This window comes from Eretmochelys imbricata, chromosome 7, assembly GCF_965152235.1.
Source record: "Eretmochelys imbricata isolate rEreImb1 chromosome 7, rEreImb1.hap1, whole genome shotgun sequence".
NCBI classification, from domain to species: domain Eukaryota; kingdom Metazoa; phylum Chordata; order Testudines; family Cheloniidae; genus Eretmochelys; species Eretmochelys imbricata.
In genome coordinates this window covers 92974366-92996088 of record NC_135578.1, presented here as the reverse complement: position 1 = coordinate 92996088, position 21723 = coordinate 92974366, and the positions used below count along the sequence as shown (strand labels likewise).

At 43.6% G+C, this 21723-nt stretch overlaps 1 protein-coding gene across 1 annotated transcript in view; it reads left to right on the top strand.

Moving 5' to 3' along the window:
* PLCE1 (phospholipase C epsilon 1) overlaps positions 1-21723 on the top strand; it is a 284605-nt gene that overhangs the window by 205037 nt on the left and 57845 nt on the right. The window contains exons 5-9 of the mRNA XM_077822515.1: positions 2410-2668; positions 8000-8208; positions 13144-13819; positions 15742-15924; positions 16727-16844. Of these exons, the coding sequence (XP_077678641.1) occupies positions 2410-2668; positions 8000-8208; positions 13144-13819; positions 15742-15924; positions 16727-16844 (1445 nt within the window). The remainder of the gene's footprint in view (positions 1-2409; positions 2669-7999; positions 8209-13143; positions 13820-15741; positions 15925-16726; positions 16845-21723) is intronic.

The window sequence follows — 21723 nt, the reverse complement described above, 5'->3', positions numbered from 1 at the left end:
CTACAACTACTATAGTTTTAGGGTTGGAGTTTCAATAACAAAGGTAGTGAAACTATAAATGTTAAAGTAATATTATGATTATAGGTCAAAAAAGAAATGTCAAATAAAGCTCCTTCCTTAGCTCACTCCATTTTACCTACGCTAACTGCTGCTAGGTTCTCAGAACAGTAAGTGATTTTACATAGAGTATACAGTATAATGAATTATTCTGCAGTAGGAAGAGTTAAGTCTAAAGTTGCAGCCTCTTAACTCTGACTTTCTTTGTATTTTGAGTGTGTGTTTTTACTGCAGCTTTTTGTGGTTTAATAAGCACACTCATTGTGCTGTTAGTTTACATTTTTAATATATGAAACAGATTCAAAGCACTCACAAACACAAGAAGCCTTGTCCTGCAGAACATATCCACGGCCTCCCAGGCCATGTAAGCCCAAGAAGGCTGTGAATGGTTGTTCTACAACAAGCCAGCTGATTCAGGGAGAAGTCAAAACTGTAATAAGAGTTTAATTATGCCTCTCTTATGAGTACACTGCATGAGGGAAGGGGAGGAAAGGAAGGGTAGTGCCAGAGCTTTATGCAGTGGACAAGGAGATAGTGGAGAGAGGGATATCTTGTAATTAGCTGTTCTGTAGCACCGCTGGTGTGCTGGGTGAGGAGGGGTGGAATTGCCATGGCTCTGCCCAAACATGCTCCTCTGGGAATGAGGGAGCTTCTAGCAGTGCAAATGTATTCTCTCGTGCAGTCCTAAAACCATTTTTTGTTTGGATATAAACATTCCTTTGAGCATCTACAACACAAACATGGCTGCAACATGCTAGAGCGTGAGAGCTGGAAAGCTGAAACTAACAAGAAACAAAAGTGAAATTGTTTATTTTATAGTTTATTTTCATTGTCCAATCTGACGGAAATGCAAAAAATATACTAATCAACATTAATGATTTAAAATCATTTTTGAAAATTATTTCACTCTCACTTATCTAAGGATTACTAATAATACAGCAGCTTATGTTATGTACGGATAGGTTTATCGTGACATTGTTCCTTTAACTATGTTTGATTTCCTCCCACTACTCTTTATTTTTAAGATAGTATAACAAGATAAATGTAAAAGATTCCTCTTTTCCTTCCCAAGCTGTTGTGCCTAACTCTCTTAGGCTCTGTTGAAAATCCCAGCTGTAGCTCCAGCAATTTCTAAATCTCATTACTCAGCTTTGCAAGTTAATTTTGGTGTTCAGTTATTCAAAAGGAAAAAATTGTTCTGTTAGCCTGAGCTAACTGAATTTGTCTCATTCATTTACAGGGGTTGGCAACGTGTCCGTACATGGACACAAGTGTCTATGGTAAAAATTTTGAGGTCCATGGGAGTGCTCACCTGGGGCGGCTCCCCGCAAGTGGCTCCCTGTCACTGCTGTTGCTGGCAGACGCCAGGTGGCTCTGCAGGCACACTGCCTCTGTCCCCTCTACCCAAATGCTGACTCCACGGCTCCCAGCCTATTGGCCGGGAACCACGGTCGATGGGAGCTGTGGGGGCGGTGTCTGCAGACTGATGCAGCATGCCTGCAGAGCTGCCTGGCCGCGCTCGCTTCCGCCAGCAACAGCAGGGACAGGGAGCCACTTGCGGGGTGGGCAGTGAGCCTCCCCGCAAGCAGCTCCCTATCCTGCTGTTGCTGGTGGAGGCGTGGCCAGGCAGCTCTGCACCCTGCCTCTGTCCCCCACCTCCCAGCGCTGACTCCGCGCTCCCAGCCCATTGGCTGGGAATCACGGCCAATGGGAGCTCTGGGGGCAGCACCTGCAGACAGGGCAGTGTGCAGAGCCGCCTGGCTGCACCTCCACATAGGAGCCAGAAAGGGGACATGCCGCTGCTTCAGGGAGCTGCTTGAGGTAAGTGCTGCACGGAGCTTGCACACGCCCAGGCCCCGCCCCCCTGGCCCAGCCCTGATTCCCCCTCCCACCCTCCGAACAGCTTGGACTCAGCCCGGAGCATCCTCCTACACCTCAAACACCTCACCCCCAGTCGCAACCCAGAGCCTGCACCCCCAGGTGGAGCCATCACCCCCCCACACACACCCAACCCCCTGCTCCAGCCCAGAGCCCCCTCCTGAACCCCTCATTTCTGGCCCCACCCTGGAACCCTCACCCCCAGCCCAGAGCCCATACCACTTCCCACACCCCAACCCCATGCCTCAGCCCAGAGCCACTTTCCACCCCCCGCCAATGTCTGTCCCTAAGTCCAGTAATTTTGTCAAGTGTCTGTCGCGCAACATGGTGGTGCTGACCCCTGTTTCTGAATAATGCTAATGAAAGTAAGACTAATTTTCTTTAATAGAAGAGATCGACTTCTGGTGTTGAACTTTAATGTAAACTATGGTTTTTTTATTTTCTTACAAATGTTTTGTTGTCTATTTGCAATAGGTCTAGAAAAGTTTTAAAAATGTGGCAGTTCATGGATCAGTCTGATATTGAAACCATGCGAGGTCTGAAGGATGCTATGGCACAACATGAATCATCCTCTGAATATCGGAAAGTGGTAAATCGTGCTCTGAATATTCCAGGCTGTAAAGTAGTTCCTTTCTGTGGTGTATTTTTAAAGGAGCTTTGTGAAGTTCTAGATGGAGCAGCAAGCCTCATCAGACTTTGCCCACAGTATAATTCCCAGGATGAAACATTAGAGGTAAATTATTAAGAGATGGCATTGATGTTCTAAATGGTTACATGCCCATACCTGTATACAGTGAAAATGGCTCCCTACCAAATTGTAGATGATAGTGAAATTGTTATTTGACAGTTACTGAAGGTGACAATTGCTTGAACCCCCTTTGTTCAATGCAGTTGATGAAACTTTTTGTGACCTTCTCTAAACCAAAATGTAATCTATGGTATCAAATAGAAGGATATCAATCCAGTTATACAATAACAACTCGTATTAATTTTTTAAAATTAATTTAAAGTGGATTGTTTATATATAGGAATGACAACTATATTGCAACTACAGTTGCAATCAGCAATGAATATTTATGCCAAAAGACCTCATTCTGGAAGGTGCTAAGCACTTTCTTTGAAAGATAGTGCTCTTAACTTCCACTTAATTCAATGGGAACAGAGGTAAAGAAGAGTTCAGAACCTCAGTGTTTCAGGCCCTTAATATACAAAAAGAAGCAAGTCTTCGAGTATGTGTCAGTGTGGATCCTGAGGTAGGTGCTCAGGCAGGCGAACCTGGAATCTTTTGAATAGCAACATCCAGCAGGGCCATGGATGCAGCCCTGTGCTACTTTGTGCTCTTGTGCAAAGACATAAAGGGTGGAGAGGCCCTGACGTTCCCTCAATTCCTTCTTAATGTCTGTGGTAGGGAGACAGACCGGGAATTTGTCTGACCTGCTTCTGGTTTCAGAACCCTTTTCCAGTGAAGAAACCCTTCTGCACTTCTCCTTTTAATTAGATCCTTCATCTTAGACTTTTTTGTTGGGTATTCATGAAAAAAAGAGAGAGCAAGCAGTTAGGATAGACATGGGGGACACCCCCCTGTACAGCAGAGTGAGGTGCTTTGTGCTAATCTCTAGCTATGGCAGGCTCAAAACCCACTAAGTTTAATGTGTGTCCTTCCTGTTACAGTTTCATGCCTCTCATAGATGAACAAAGCAGATTCATGGATTCCAAGGGCAGAAGGGACCATTGTGATCATCTGGTTTGACCTCCTGTATAACACAGGCTATAGAACTTGCTCAAAATAATTCCATTTGAAATAGAACAGATCTTTTTTTTTAATCTGAATATAATTTAAAAATTGCCAGTGATAGAGACTCTACCCTAACCTTTGATAAATTGTCCCAGTGGTTAATTACCCTCACTGTTAAAGATTATATGCCTTATTTCCAGTCTAAATTTGTCTAGCCTCAACTTCCAGTCTGTTCTGCCTTGGGAAAGGTTACATCACCAACAAATGTTCCATCTGCCGCTCCTTTTCAACCCATAGCTGGGAATCCCAAGACACGAGACTCTAACTGCCCCACTTGTACCTAATCCATGAAGATAGCTTTAGATTCAGGAGCACCAGAACCGAGGAGATTGTATTCATTGATCTGTCTATATCAGGCACGACATCTCTGGCTCCAGTAGGGAAAAGAAGGCAAAAAGGGTGCCAATACCATTGTTACCAGTGCCGACATCACCAACAGCAACTTTACCACTGACTGCATTGTCTTCAGGACAGAGAGACCTGGCACTGCCTTCTGAGATGGAAAGACACTCCACCACCAAACGCAAACACAGCAATCAACTGGCATCAAAGCCAGTTTCTTCAGAGAGGACTCAAGGACTAGAGAGAAGCCCTTGAAATCCTCAGCATCGATAAGCATAGTGTCATGACATCGGTGAGACCAAGAGACCAGGTGATTGCCCTGGTACTGACATTGATACAGAGAACTGCTCCAGTACTGATCCTGGAACCAGAACCCTTCTTGGTATCAAGACATTCCTTCAAAAAGCCCCCCTCACGACTCCTCTTGGTGTCAGAACAAGCCCAGACACCAGTAGTGATATTGGCACCAGCTCCACAAACATCAGTGCCAGAAACCATATGTATTGGCACTGTAATTTCCAGAGACCTATTTCTCCTCTTCATCACCAGGCCATTCCTTCTCCCCCACCTCAGGCAAGGAACCATTGCCCAAGAGGAAATGACAGTACCCGAAAGAGTACCTGGAAGGTATGTGGTACAGAGCCCCTGTGCAGGACTGGGAATGGATGGGACACACACAGTTTAGCCAGGACCAGTACAACTTGCTGTACTGGATTTATTGAGGCCCCACCTTCCCATATGTCCCCTTCCCATGACTCAGAAAAGAGGAGATGATCTCGGTCACCATCAGCAATGCTTGCTGAAGCACCCTCAGTAGTACTGCATGGACCTTCCAAAGATATGGTGGAGTTAATGAAGGAGACACTCCAGCTGCTCTCCCTACCTAAAGAATTCTCCTCATCCCTTGTTGAATCAGCCATCATAGCCCCAACACTGGCTGTCAGTGACTTCCAGGCTTTCCTGGAGTTGCTGCCAAGGATAGCGGACACATTGGACATGGAAATGATGGTGCTCCAGGAAGACATATTTGACAGCCTCAGCACCTCCATGCCCACAAGAATTGCCCTCCCAGTCAATGAGGGCGTTTTAGACGCAGTGAAGGGTTTGGGGCACATCGCTGCCTCACTTCCTTCTGTCTTGGAAGCGTCTGGAAAAACACTACCAAGTCCCGCCTAGAGGTTTTGATTACTTTTATGCCCATCTGACTCTGGGGTTGCTCATTGTCTCTGCAGTCCAGGAGAGGACTAGATCCAAGCAGAGGACTTCAGAGACAAGGACCTCAAAAAGCTGGACATTTATGGAAGGAAAGCATCTCTCCAGTTCTGCATTACAACCAATCTAGTGCTGTTTACAAAATACAACTTTTGGTATGGGAGAGGGTGGCTTCCTTCCTATCTCAGCTCCAACAGGTGTATAGGGAAGAACTGAGACATGATCAAGGAGGGGCAGATGATAGCCAAGACAGCACTACAAGTGGCAGTGGATGAATCCAATACAGCTGCTTAATCGGTCTCCACAGCAGTCGTAAAGCACCAAGTGTCCTGGGTCCAGGCATCCGGAGTATCAAGGGAAGTCCAGGCTACAATTGAGGACTTACCCTTTGAAGATATGCATTTAAATAGCCCATGAATGGAAGAGGCACTGCACTGCCTCAAGGATTCCAGACCAACACTCAGCTCTTTGGACATTTATGCCCCAGTACCATACTGCAAACCCTTCCAGTACCAGCCATCTCAGAAACCAAGAATGTCATCTTTCTTTCATAGCTACCAGCCTGAGTATTCATCCAGAAAGTGATCCCACTATTCATGGATTATTCATGGACCCCACTATTGACCCCTCTTCCCTCTTCTCTGTTGCAAATCAATCTCTCTCTCTCCCGGAGGGAGCAGGTTTGAAGAGATGATTGAGAACCATGTCAAAACCACTCTACAGCTCACTTTCAGATATCACTTCTCCGCCTTTACTGGACACTTTCCTCCAACAATGGAATCAGGGCCCTTTTTTACATCTTCCCACCAATCCTAGCAATCACCAGCGTGGTTGCCAAAGTTAGACAAAATTGGACCTGGTTCATCTTGGTAGTTAGCTCCCTACTGGCCAAAATAGTTCTTGCTGGCAGACTTTCTACAACACCAATCTGACTTCCAGAGCACCCAGATCTATTGTACAAGAGATAAGTCAAGTACTCCATCTGAACCCAAAGTTGCTGATGCTGAAGGCCTGGATATTGGCTGGCTGATCATCATGGAAAAGGACTGCTCCTTGCATAATCAGGAGATTCTGGCATCAGGCAGGAAACTATCCATAATGAAAACTTACTCTTCTAAATGGAAAAGGTTCTTGATGTGGGCAGCCCAACATGGCCTGGACCCAATGCAGGTCCCAATACTGAAGATTTTGGTATACTTGCTGCAATTAAAACATTCTGGAATTTTACTTCAATTAAGATCCATTTGGTGGCAATTTCAGCATATCATCCACCAATTCAGTCTCTTTCAATCTTCTCTCATCTGTTGGTATCCAGATTCCTTAAGTGCCTTATGCATGCTCACTCATTGGTTAGAGATCCTCCATGGGGCTTCAGTGTTGTCCTTCATAGGCTAATGGAGTCCCCCTTTGAGTCCCTTTCCAACATCTATCCAACATCTTGCTCTCCAAAACAGTATTCCTGGTTGCCATCACTTCAGCCAGAAGAGTCAGTGAGATCCAGCAACTCATGGCAGAGCATCTGTCTACCTGGTTTCATAGAGACAAAGTGGTCCTGAGACCTTATGCAAAATTCCTTCCAATGGTGGTTTTAGAAATGCATTTGAATCGATCAGTGAACTAACTTGTGTTCTTCCCATAGCCATGTTCCAGGCAAGAGGAGAAGAAACTCCATACCTTGGTTTATCCAGGGTTCTTTGAAACTATATTGACAGGCTCAAACCTTTCAGACTGTCCCCACGACTATATGAGACTATACCTGACCACTCTAAAGGGCAAACCATTTCATCCCTAAAATTTCAAAATGTATCACACTGTGCTACCAGATGGCTGATGTTTCTCTCCCACTGACAATTTAGGGACCATTCTACCAGAGCTCAAGTGGCATCGTCAGCATGGTTCTGCAATGTGCCACATTTGTCAAGCATTATGCACTGGACTTATTGCAAAGTTTGGGAGAGCTGTACTCCCATTTGTCTTCGACAGTTGCAGCTGATTCTCCTCATGGTCACCATCCTGAAGAGGCTACTACTTGACAGTCACCTGCAGTGGTGGCTTACACATACCTGAAGAACAAAAAACAGTTACCCTACAGTAAAAGTAATTCCTTGAGATGATGTTAGCAGTGTGAATCCCATGACCTGCCCTCTGCTCCATCCACAATTTCAGTCTTCAGCTAACACAAGCTTCAAATTGCAAGGGAACTGAGAGAGGGTCAGTTCCTGGACCCTTTATCCTCTTCCATGTGAGCACAAGAAGGCACAGGGCACATACATGGTCCTAATGGACATTGCTATTAAAAAAAAATCCAATCTCGCACACGTGTGGTACAGCCGTATCTACAGGGGGATCCACGCTGACTACATCTTGAAAATCTTACATCTTACGGTCATTGTAAGGTAAATAACTGTTCTTTCCATTTTTATATTTTTTTCCTTTCAAATCATCCCTCAAGTGTAGAGATTAAAGCTGAGATTTTCAAAAAGTCTAAAGGAATTAATATTATTTATTTGTTTGTTTATAGTATTCTAATGCCTAGAATTCCTAGTAATAGGCCAGAATTAGGTGTTCAACTCCCACTGAAAGTCAATGGGGTTGATCTGTGCCTCATACACCAAGGCCCCTTTGAAAATCTCAAGTTAAACTCTATTTCTGTCAGTTTACTTAACTATGTACTATTCTAACTGTTCATTGTATTAACTATTTGGGGTTTTTTAGTTTGTTTCAGATTACAACGGGCAAGATAATTTCTTGCAACGAGTAGGCCAAGATGGTTTAAATAATACAGAAAAAGAATCAACAGCAAACAGTATCTTTCAAACCATTCGGAGTTGTAATCGCAGTTTGGAATCTGAAGAAGTTGAAGACAATTTTAGTGAAGGAGGCAATTCAAGAAAAAACTCTTTGAAGGATAGAAACCGTTACCAGTAGGTTTTACATTGCATAGTTTACTGTGCTATTTTTCTGTGTGTTTCAAGATTTTTCATGTTTAATTTGCTGTTGTCTGAGTCTCAATTATGGTAACAACATGAAACTTTAATATAAGCATCCTTGAATTTTGCCCCTTCCAATTTCAGCTCTTTTCCCAGAGTTACGCTTGATATCAGGATGCTCAGAGGCTTGGAATCTCTCAATAGTTTTATCGTCTATTGTGATGTAATTATTTCCAGGCAAATCGCTTTTATTTTGTCTAGAGAGCTTTAGAAACCCACAGTTACATTATGATTTTGATCAGTTGTGCCAGGAATAGCACCATGGCATCTCTGTTATCAAAGCTCAGAACCTTATATCCTGTGGGTTGAAACAGCATTCTGCCCTAGTTAATATAAAAGTTATTTATTATTGTTGGTAAAGCCTGCTACTTTTTAAGGATATGTTCATTTGAGGTTCATAATTACCTCAGGAAGAATCCATGAAAGCTATTAACCAAATTTTCACACTGGATCAGTCCAGTTATTTAGCACTGGTGTTTCTTTTATTATGACACCTGGGAAAGCTCGGTGTTACCAACCTCAGATTCCCAGTTCCCACTTGTACAGTGAGAGGTCCAGTAGTAGATCAGTATCATACCAGCATACCGTACAGTATTGGTCATGTGGGAATAGTGATAAGTCCAAAGCCTGCTAAATCATTTAATCTTCCAAAGTGTTGTTTTGTTTTCTAGTTGTCTTTCTTATTGAATTTAAAGAGGAAAACATTTTACAGGGGAATGAAATTGGTGTTATGTATCTAGCTTCCAATTTGAGATAAGTCTCCCACAGTACATTTCTAATTAACCACATCTATATAGCATAGAAACAGCAGAAAAATGCAGTTAGGTGAGATGGTGGTTCTATGTCTATCACAGTCTTTCCCAAGGACAAGTGTATTACTGTTATAAAGAGAGGAACTTTTGTTTTTACTAAGAGCTTTAGTCTAGTCTAATAAATTTAAAATATCACAGTAGCAGATAGTTAACAGGAAGCATGCTCCCTACCTCTGTAGATAAAGAACCATATGATAGAGAGTAAAATACCCACATGTTTAGAGGTATCCAAACTGGTTCAGCCACCTATATATAAAGTCCAGTAAGTGAGCATCTGAGAAGGAACTACCAGCTTCCTGCGTTTATTTCATTTACATGCAATTGTAAATTTCATTTTAAAGAAATAATCTTTGTTTCCTGAAATAATGTTTTCTAATAGAATTATTAACATCTGGCCTTAGTTGCTTCTGAGCACCGAAGCAGCAGCTGATGCCAAGAAAGGCTGTCCTACTTCACTGTCCATTTACATCATCCCTTGATTGCGGAAGAGTGCTGTAGAAAGCCCATAGTCTTTAGAATTTCCTACAACTTAAGTGCTTCCTTCCAGAAATTATTTTCTTAACTAACATCAGACATTTTAAAACTAGTATTTAATTCACAGCTCAGATTTAAAAGAAACTTGGGAAAACAACATTTCACTTATTGAAGCAAAGTAAAATGCTTCTAGTAATGATAAATGGGAAGGTAACTTCTCCTGTAAATGTTTAATCATTGCTTTGGAGTATATGTTTTATATCTATATACATACATGAAATTAAATGAATTCATCCTCCTTTGAGCAGTACCAGTCTGTCCTGTCTGCTTTCTTAAAGAGTTCATCCCTCTGAAGTCAGGCCCTCTTGGCTGCCAGCGGTCAGTGCTTGAAGTCTCCTTTCCCTTCCCACTGTCCTGTTTTCTCCTTCTTGTGCACACTGAGAACTCTGGGAGGGACGGGAGCTTGCAGCAAAGGAGGATGAGGCAATACTATTTTGCTCTCTTTTTGTGTAGAGGCTGGAAAAGCAGGATTGTTTTAAAATATTGTGCACTGTGGACAGCTTTTCCAGTGAGATGGGAGTAGTATTTTGCACGTAGTATGTGAGGTCATTAACTTATGCTCTTTTGTATATGTTAATATTTGGTTTCTTAGTAAAGTTAAAAAGTATTTTTATTATAGTTATTTATTTAAACTAAAGACTGTTTAGTAGTAGAAATCTTGATTTTTGTAGGGTGATATATGAAACTGTAATATTTTGATGTTTGGGGGAAATATCACATAATTTGCTTCAGTGTCATAGTTCAAAGTGAAAATGAAGATCTTACCTTAATTGATTTTTCCTGAATTACATATAGAACTGAGGCTATGAGTCCATAAAAATAGATAACTTAGCTTGAGCTGAAGAATATAAGGGGCATCTAACAAAGTCAGGGAATATGTTTATTAATATTCCCACTCTTGCCTGTTGATAGGATATTTAGCACTCTGTGATCAGTGCATTGGCTATTCACCAGGAATTTCCTGACATGCCAAGTATATGTCAATGATTCATTTTTATTAGGGCTTTCTCTTTTCAGGGATAAAGCAAGTTGGGTAGGAAGACAGAAAATTGCCAACGCAAGTACAATTATTTGTCATCTCCTTCATATCTCACTCCCCTGACAGAGAGGATAGAGTTATTTTTCTAATTTAAAATGCTTATATATTTCAAATTATTTCAAACTTGTGACACTTAAATATTGTCAAAATCAAGGTAGACCAGAATAAATTGAGATAGAAGCTCCCCCTAATTTTCCTGTGATTTAATGTTTTCATACACAACAGTATATAGGAGTGGGAATCTATAAAATATGGGTGTCATTGGAGAAGGGGAAATTACATGGTCTACTTGTAATTTGATGTCCTTGAAAGTGATATGGCTGTGAGAGTCACATTCACCTATCCATTCCAAAGGAAGAACTAGAATTGCATTTTGATTCGTTAGAAATTTTGATTGTGGGTGGAAGAGTACATAGAAGCTTGCCTATAGTATATGTATCAGGGGGTAGATGAGTTAGTCTGTATCCACAAAAACATCTGAAGAAGTGGGGTTTTTTTACCCACAAAAGCTTATGCCCAAATAAATCTGTTAGTCTTTAAGGTGCCACTGGACTCCTTCTTATATGTACTTTTTCAAGGTTTGTTAATCAACTAACTTACGCCGACGTTTGAAATTTTGCCACATAATCCTTTTAATGATTGATCCCACTTTGGAGAAACAAGCCATATTATATGTGTCTGAATCAACATCTTTAAAGCACAGTAATTTCTCTTTAGAATAAGTGTGAAAATCCACACAGTGTTCTTTTTTATATATTGCATCCCTTGCTATTTCCTTCATAAAACGACAGTCTGTTCTAACATTTCCTTTTATCTGTTTCCTTCATTCCTAATGCATCTCAGTACAACACACGCAAAGAAAGCCTCTGAGTCAAACCGAGTTCTGTAAGTTTGTTCTCAGCACTTCCTAAACTATATTGCTTGTGCTAGCTACTGCCAGAAATTAATTGTGCATTTTTTGTGTGGCTGCTTCAGATGGCACAAACAAGAGTATGCCATCCCTGTCTATCCTGGGCCGCTCTTTGCAAATCCTCTCTGTTGTTAAATCCTGTCAATATTTTCTCGGATATTTGTAGGGTTGGCTGCTTTTTTCCATTTGAAAAAGTTATTCTTGTGTGGTCATGACAAATACTTTAATGTTTAGATATGGGGTGAGATGCATTGAAGTCAACAGCAATGTATACTAGCTGAGGATCTGTCCTATGGTTGTTCTTTTTTACATTCAATACGGCAGTACATGTGTGTTTCAATTTAGCAGAAGAAGCTCTTGTAGGGAGGAGATTTTGGATAAGTGAATTCTGTTCTCATAAACCATATTTGTTAATTTAGATTTTTCTGCTTCATAACTGCTGTTTCTCAGAACAGTAAAGGTATTCACTATATTTGGATTGGTAGCTACAAACGTTGTGATTGATAATTATATGTTACTTATATAATATTTTACATGTTCAAAATAGAAATATTCACTAATTAATTCTCACAACACTTTTCTGAGCAAGGTATGTGTTGTTGTCGTCACTATTTTATAGATGATAACATTAAGGGTATGTCTATGCTGTGGGGGAGGGGGATGATTCCCATCTCATGTATGCATACTCATGCTAGCTGTCATTGAGTTAGCATGCTAAAAATAGTGATGCAGCCACGGTGGCACGCATAGCAGCGAGTAGTGGCATGGGCTAGTCGTGCTGAGTACAAACCCTCCAGAACCCTATGGTACTTGAAATGGCTTGCCCCCCCTGCCTGTGCCACCCCAGCTTTGTTACTATTTTCAGTGTGCTAGCTTGATGGGAGCTAGTGTAAGTATGTCTGAGTGAGCTGGAAATCACACCTCTAGCTCCTAAATGTAGATGTAGCCTAAGACAGAGAGAGTAAGTAACTTGCTCAAGGCCACAGAATGAATCTCTGAAAAGTAGAAATATAGTAAAGGAATTAGCCTTCAATCCACTAGGCTGTGCTGCCAGTGTCCACAAAAGAGATTTGGACATACTGCAACCAAAGCTATTGTATGGATTGGATTTAGAAGCTGGAATCACTTTGTTTTTAGATCCCCTGTGAAAGTGATTCATTACTAAGAACTTTTTAAATGTGCATTTATATTTTTGTATATGTGATGTTTGGGAGGGAAACCTGAAAAAATTGTCATCATACATTTTTTCTCTGTCTCTAATACAGTGATATCAATCCTAACAATATCTGTTAATTAATTAGTTTGTCCAAAATTACAATAGTATAAAGGTACATTCTATATACTATATAATACAATACTGTCAAAGTCTTTAAGCATAGATATCCTTGTACCTCTAAACAGTATGATGTTAATCTTCTGCTGAATTTAAACTATAATAGAACAGGTTTTAAAGATAGTATTGTAGCTAAACGTGCACAGAGTAAATGAAAACATGTGTATCAGATGTTCCACTATGTATACAGTATATATACAAATACTGGAAAACATAAGTGTTGTATCTTACTTCACTACAGGTTTATAATTGGAGACCTCTCAGACTCAGAAAGTGACATATCTGAGCAGTCAAAAGAGTGGGACACAAATACAACTGAAGAGCAGCAAAAGGCATACAATCATGGAATAGAACTCATTCCCTGGTATGTGTTATCAATCAGAGCTGATGTCCATCAGTTCATGCTACAAGGGGCAACTGTCATACATTATGACCAGGAGATGCATCTCTCAGCACGCTGTTTTCTTCAGCTTCAACCTGACAATAGTACTTTGACATGGATAAAACCCTCTACAGCTTGTCCTGCAAATACTAAAGTAAAACTCGGTGTGCTAGGTAGCAATGCTGACCTTGGTAAATTTCAGTTTCTTGGCAGTACTGGATTGAATGGACTGGTGGAAGGTTTCTTGGATTTGTTTTCAGCAAAGGCTGTGTACATGGGGCACCCTGGCGTTGATATGCACACTGTGTGTGTTCAAAATAAACTTTGTAGTATGTCCCTTGAAGAGAATGGAGTAACACTACTATATGGACTTCAAACTACTGATAATAAGTTACTGCACTTCGTGGCTCCAAAATATACTGCCAAAATGCTGTATGATGGATTGCTGGAATTAACAAAAGCTGTAAGAAAAATGAGGAAATTCCCTGATCAGAGATTGCAGTGGCTACGGAAACAGTATGTCTGCCTTTATCAGGTAAGTTTCAGAGTAGCAGCCGTGTTAGTCTGTATTCGCAAAAAGAAGAGGAGTACTTGTGGCACCTTAGAGACTAACAAATTTATTTGAGCATAAGCTTTTGTGAGCTACAGCTCACTTCATCAGATGCATTCAGTGGAAAATACAGTGGAGAGATTTATATACATAGAGAACATGAAACAATGGGTGTTACCATACACACTGTAATGAGAGTGATCACTTAAGGTGAGATATTACCAGCAGGAGAGCGGGGGTGGGGGGGGAACCTTTTGTAGTGATAATCAAGGTGGGCCATTTCCAGCAGTTGACAAGAACGTCTGAGGAATGGTGGGGGGGTGGAATAAACATGGGGAAATAGTTTTACTTTGTGTAATGACCCATCCACTCCCAGTCTCTATTCAAGCCTAAGTTAATTGTATCCAGTTTGCAAATTAATTCCAATTCAGCAGTCTCTCGTTGGAGTCTGTTTTTGAAGTTTTTTTGTTGAAGAATTGCCACTTTTAGGTCTGTAATCGAGTGACCAAAGAGATTGAAGTGTTCTGCAACTGGTTTTTGAATGTTATAATTCTTGACGTTTGATTTGTGTCCATTTATTCTTTTACGTAGAGACTGTCCAGTTTGACCAAAGTACATGGCAGAGGGGCATTGCTGGCACATGATGTGTAAAACTAGTGAATCTGGCCTTTGATATTGCATTTAATCAAAGGCCATCATGTGCCAGCAATGCCCCTCTGCCATGTACATTGATCAAACTGGACAGTCTTTATGTAAAAGAATAAATGGGCACAAATCAGACGTCTTCAATCTCTTTGGTCACTCGATTACAGACCTAAAAGTGGCAATTCTTCAACAAAAAAACTTCAAAAACAAACTCCAACGAGAGACTGCTGAATTGGAATTAATTTGCAAACTGGATACAATTAACTTAGGCTTGAATAGAGACTGGGAGTGGATGGGTCATTACACAAAGTAAAACTATTTCCCCATGTTTATTCCACCCCCCCACCGTTCCTCAGACGATCTTGTCAACTGCCGGAAATGGCCTACCTTGATTATCACTACAAAAGGTCCCCCCCCACTCTCTTGCTGGTAATATCTCACCTTAAGTGATCACTCTCGTTACAGTGTATGGTAACACCCATTGTTTCATGTTCTCTATGTATATAAATCTCCCCATCTCCCCACTGTATTTTCCACTGTATGCATCTGATGAAGTGACCTGTAGGTCACGAAAGCTTATGTTCAAATAAATTTGTTAGTCTCTAAAGTGCCACAAGTACACCTTTTCTTTTCATCAGGTAAGGTACATTGTAATCATCTAATGTATAAATAAGTGAGAGTTTCTAAGATACCAACAATATGCATAGTCATATCTGTTTTAGACAGGTTGAGATTAAAGATACAAGACCTGATTCTCCACCGTTACATTAATTTTACACCAGCATAACTCCACTGAAGTCAACAGATTGACACTAGTGTAAAACTAGTGAATTCTGGCCTTTGATATTGCATTTAATCAAAGGCTATTTGATACATTAAAATCAAGTATTAAACAGATCTTTTATATTAAGCAGATCTTAATAGATCATAAAATAAAAAGTGAAACTGGTATGCTAATTGAGCCTTTGAAGTTCGCATTTGATTAAACAGGAAGCAATGCCCATAACTACACAGGGGCTCAAATCTTGAGCAGTGGGAGGTGGGATTTAAAAAAAAACAAAACAAAAAGCAAAACGTTTTGCCAATAATAACAACAAAACAAATAGCAGTACTTTTACTATAAGTAAAACTTGCCTTGCTTTTGATGTTCAGTCTTTCACTGCTTAATAGTGGGCATCTTCACTACTATTTCAGAAAATGTTTGAGTCCTTCTGCAATACTGTACCTAGTCCTTTTTTTTGTAATACCGAGAATTTTTGTAGGAGGATGGCAGATTTGAAGGCCCAACTTTGGCTCAGGCTGTTGAACTGTTTGGAGGTAGACGCTGGAGTGCAAAGAACACAAGCACAGGGGCCCTGACCAGAAGCACTGAGAAACCCAGTGTGCAGAGAAACAACACTCTGGGAATAAGCACAGCCAAGAAAAAGAAGAAAGTACTCATGAGGGTAGAATATTTTGTTATGTACTAATCCTGTGATCTAGCCAATTTAAGCTATTTATAATATAGTTTTTGTATAACTAACCATGTATTCGGAACCAGAGAAAAGATCAGTAAATAATAATACAGTTGTTATAACTTTGAAACTATATTAATTGCAATGGCAGTTCTCTGGCTTATTATTTATTTGGGAGAGGCTTATTTTTCCTCATACCCAGGGAGGCCCAGGATTTTGGGGGACAGCATGTAGAACAATGGGGTGCAGACTGATTGAGACCTTTATATAGTACCTCCCCTCTGAGCTGTTCCAGTAGTTGGAAATCAGCTGAGCACAGGAGTTGCCCAGGCTACATGTTCTTTTTCCTAGACATACATCCTTTTCACAAGTGGCCAAGAGAGGGATCATGTAGGAACTGGTATGATGGCTCTACGCTACCCAAAGGTTCCTTTAGTCAGGGGGATTCCTCAAGGGGCCAGATGCACCTCCTCTAGGACTGTTTTATGCCATTGGACTAGCGCAAAGCCAACCAGAGCACTTCAGAAAATCAAGGCCATTGTCTTGTTATGTGTGATGTCACACTGAGGTGACAGCCAAAGTTCCCACACTCCTTTGTGTAACTTTCATGAGACTTAAATGACCTCTTTTCTATCTAGAGTGATGGTGGCAACTATCAGCATTTACAGCAGGCTTCTTTAGTGTTTAATGTAGAATAGCTGATTCATGTCCAGTTTTTGTCATTCACAAAAAGAATATAGGGTAAAATAAATAACATTTTAAAGATGATTATGACAATGTTCACTGTTTCCAGGGTGAAAGTGGAGATGCTACTGATGATGAGATGGCAACTCGTAAGACAAAAAGTTATAAAGAATATCGTAATAGAAGTGGTTCGGATCCTCAGGACATTGATGAACACGAAGAATCAGGTAGATATAATAGTCCAGTAGTTAGATCCCTTTTAGTGCTTTGTTCTGAATAATTTTGATACAGCTAATGATGGGTGAAATGTTACAATGGACAAAAGTTTCAATAGGCTTTATTCTATACAAAAATAATAATAGTTATTTGTTTATTAATAGGAAGTTACAGCTCTGACACACACATCTGTGGTGTGATAGTGTTGTCAGGATGGTATTTTTTGCAAATGCTGTAAACTTTTTACATTAATTTGTACTGTTCTTCTTGGAGTGCTTGCTCATGTCGATTCCATTCTAGGTGCGTGCATGCCCATATGCGCAGTCGTCGGATATTTTTGCCTTAGCGGTATCCATAGGGTTGGCTGTGGCGCCCTCTTGAGTAACGTGCTCATGCATCGGTATATTAGGTGCTGCAGGCCTACACCCTCTCCGTTCCTTCTTACCGCCTGTGGTGGCTAGTCGGAGCACCTTTCCCTTGCCTAGCAAGGGTTAGCGGTCCTTTCTCCTCAGACTTCGAGCCTTAGAGCCTTGTAAAAAGTTTGTTTACAGTAGTTAGTTAGTAAGTAGTTGTTAAGTAGTATAGTTAGAGAGAGAGTGTCCCAGCGGGGACTTCACCCCAGGCAGGGCATGCTCCGGTCTCCAGGTTTTAAGCCCTGCTCTGTCTGCAACAGGCCTATGCCTGTTAGTGACCCCCATAGCAGCTGCCCAAAGTGCTTGAGGAAATCACATGTGAAGGACAAGTGTCACATCTTTAAGAACTTTCATCCCAGAACTCAGAAAGAGCAAGACATCCATTTGAGGGCCCTCCTCATGGAGGCTGTTCTCCGCCTGGCTTCCGAGCCTTTCTGGATGGACTCTACCCCTAGCACTTTGGCCTCGGGGTGTAGCTCACCCCCGGCACCAGGCTTTGCCTGACACCACTCCCCATTGCCAGTGCCAAGAAGAAGTCAAAGAAATGCAATTCCCCAGCACCAAGCAAGAAGGGCCAAGGGGCATCGGGCAAAGGACCCAGTTCGGGCCACCAGCTCACACCAGAGCCACGTCAGAATTCCTCCCTGATAGAGTACCCTAGCCCCACAAGGGATCCGCCACTGACTCCTAGGAGTGGTAGGGGACTCAAACTCGTGACAGGGCCGACGCCTTCCCAGGTTCTCCTGGCACCTAGAGGGCAAAGGCCACTACCAGTGCTGCCAGCACTGTGTGCATCACAGGACACGGCAAGGGTTCCCTACAAGAGCAAGCCAGCCATAAAGACCCCCCCAAGAGGGCAAGCGAATGCTGCCAGTCTCCGGAGCCAAGACAACGCTTTCCGTCTCCACGCCCCAGGTCTCCATCTTCTGCAGGACGCCCTAGATTCCTGGCACTGTGATCACAGTCTCTGCCCTCTCAACATGGGTCACCCAGCGGGAGGTATCAGTCACCATATCACCGGCATTAATCATCTTCCAGACGGCTGTCTCCTCTGCACAGATCCCCATTTCTTAGACTGTGGAAGAGTCTGCGATGCGATACTGATCCCCTTGCCCCCGGCACCGATCCAGCTACTCAAGACACCGGGCTTCTGTGGCAATAGTTAGCTGTCAGACTCAAGCTTTGACAGCCGCTCCGTGGTCCCTGGAAGGTGATTCCCCCGGCACAGAAAGGGAATTAATTTCTTCACCGAGACAACACCGGCATGACTGGGCACGTGAGGCTACATTGACCTCTGCAATGCCATCTTGGCAGCAAGGCCAGTGGCCAGCACAGTGGCCCTACTGGAGTTTGTGGGGCATGCCTGTGATGCCAATGCCTCCTTCACTCCATTTTTCAGCCACTGCCTCGGAGCAGCAACCAACAGCACCAGCAGCACCAAGCTCAGTGAGCGAGGTGCACTCAGAGGCTGGGGTAGAGGAGCAAGTGCTCACCCCGAAACCCTCTTCCTCCATGGGGGATAATGCCCCGGGGCCTCCCCAAGTGACCCAGTCATCATTCTCGTCCCCAGATGAGGTGGTAACGGTGCCCTCTCATGCCAGCCCACCAGATGATTTTAAAGAACACCAGGACCTGCTTCGTAGATGGCCACAAACTTCGGCTTGGAGGTGGAGGAGGTGGCTGAACAGGAGGACATTCTGTTTAATGTACTCTCAGCATCTACCCCCGCCCGTATCGCACTACCGGTAAATGATAGGGTCTTAAAAATAGCCAAAGACCTCTGGCAAACTCCATCTCCTATCCCTATCACCTCAAAGAAGGCAGAGAAAAAAAATTTCGTCCCAGCCAAGGGTTTTGAATATTTGTATACCCACCCGCCTCCGGGCTCATTGGTCATCTCTGCAGCCAGCGAGAAGGACAGATGGGGCAAACCAGTTCGACCCCCAGAAATAAGGAGGTCAAGAGGCTGGACCTTTTTGGAAGGAAGGTTGATTCAGCCGCCAGCCTTCAGTTCCGGGGGGGCTAACCACCAGGCTCTCTTGGGGAGGTACAGCTTAAACTTATGGAACTTCCTCTGTAAGTTCGAAGAATCCCTGCCCCAGAACTCAGCCCAGGAATTTGGGGCCCTGGTGGAGGAGGGTACGGCAGTGGCTAGGTGTTCCCTCCAGATGGCTGGGACACAGCCAATTCGGTAGCTCGGGTGGTCACATCGGCGGTGGTCATGAGGCAGAGCTCCTGGCTTCAGACCGCTGGGCTGTCCTCAGAAATGCAGGCCTTGATCCAAGATCTTCCCTTCGATGGGAATGGTATTTTTGCGGAGCAGACCAACGCGAGGCTACACCGTCTGAAGGACACTTGGGCCACCCTTCACTTGCTCAGTCTGCATATGTTGCAGTTAGCAAGGAAGCCATTCTGGCCGCTCCCGCCACCAAGGCCTTGGCAACCTCAACAAGGTCCTGCAAGGAGAAGGGATAGAGACATGAATTTTAGTCGTTGCTGCCCTCCTTCCTCCTGCTCACCTGCACAACCCAGCCCAGGAAAGCATGACGGGGGCCAGAAGCTCTCATTTTGAGGGTGCACTCGAGAGCGATGCCCCAGTCCACTCTCCGGATCCTCCTCGTTCTTTCCTCAACAGTCTTTGTCCCTACCATTCAGTCTGGTCGTGTGTCACCTCGGACCGTTGAGTGCTAGAGATTGTATTTCAGGGCTACATCCTGCAATTTTCACCACCCCCCATCCTTCCCCGTCCCTCTTCAGGGACCCTTCTCACAAGCAACTCCTTGTTCAAGAGGTCGAAAACCTCATGCAGCTGAGGGCAGTGGAAGGGCCCCTCGGGACATGAGATGAAAAGGGTTCTACTACCGATATTTCATAATCCCAAAAGCAAAAGGTGGCCTGGGACCCATTCTGGACCTGCGGAGCCTCAACAAGTCTCTCAGGAAGTTGAAGTTTTGCATGGTCTCCCTGGCTTCCATCATCCCCTCCCTGGATCCAGGATACTGGTACGCTGCCCTCAATCTGAAGGATGCTTATTTCCATATCTCCATCTTCCAAGGTCATAGATGATTCCTCCATTTTATAGTGGGTGGGTACCGTTTCCAGTTTATGGCACTGCCTTTGGTCTTTCATCTGCCCCAGGGTATTCACAAAACGTATGATACCAGTGACAACTTACCTGAGGTGTTGACAAGTTCAGGTTTACCTGTATCTCGATGATTGGCCATCAAGGACAGATCTTGGGAGCAGGTGCAGATGAGTCTCGATCTGGTATGTTCCATCTGCCGCGACCTAGACCTGTTGATAACAAAAAGAAATAGAACTCAAGGCCGGTGCAATGGATAGAGTTCGTTGGGGCGGTTCTCAACTCCACATGAGCCAGAGCCTTCCTTCCAGAAGCATGTTGTCAGGCCATGTCAGACCTGCTCTCCCTTGTGAAAAACTACCTGCTCACCATTGCTCGCAACTGCCTGCGATTGTTAGGCCACATGGCTGCTTGTATGCATGTGGTCCGGCATGCCTGGCTCCATCTCCACCCACTGCAAGTGTGGTTGGCATTAGTCTACATCCCCAACCGGAATGATCTAGACTGGGTAGTCAGGGTGCCAGTTCATATCTGGTCGTCCCTGGATTGGTGGTTGAGGGAGTTCCCTTTGCGGCCCCAGCCCCATCACTGTCCCTGGTTTCCAATGCCTCAGACCTGGGCTGGGGAGCCCACCTGGGTGAGCTGAGCATGCAAGGCCACTGGTTGTGAAATGATCTGGCCCTCCACATAAATGACAGGGAGCTCAAAGTGGTTTCTCTGGCCTGCCAGGCTTTCCTGCCCCACCTGAAAGGCAAGGTGGTACAGGTCCTGACGGACAATACCGCTGCGATGTCATACATTTCTTTGTGCAGCATGCTATCCATCTTGTATGTTCCACCTGTCACACTCTGCCTGAGGCCAGGAACATGTTAGCAGATCGCCACAGCAGAATCTTCTCATCTCATCACAAGTCATCACTCCATCCAGAGGCGGAATAATCTTCCACTGGTGGGGGAGTCTCTAGGTAGACTTGTTCGTGTCCGTAGGATCGGGAAATGCCATGTGTTCTGCCCAAGCTGGGGAATGGGCAGGGGCTCCCTGTCAGATACCTTTTTGCTCCCATGGTTGGAGGCTCTGATGTATGCCTTTCCACCAGTCCCATTAATCCACAGAGTCCTCATGAAGATCAAACAGGACAGGGTGAAGATGATCCTGATAGCCTCTGTGTGGCCTCGACAGCACTGGTTCGGCATGCTACTGGACCTTTCGGCGGCCACCCTGCTACAGCTGCCTCTCTGGCAGGACCTGCTGTCCCAGAACCATGGCAGTCTTCGGCACCCAAACTTGGCGGTGCTGCACCTGGCAGCATGGCTACCGCATGGTGAAATGCAGAAGAACGGGAATGCTTGGCCCATGTCCAACAGGTCTTGTTAGAAGCAGAAAACCCTCGACCAG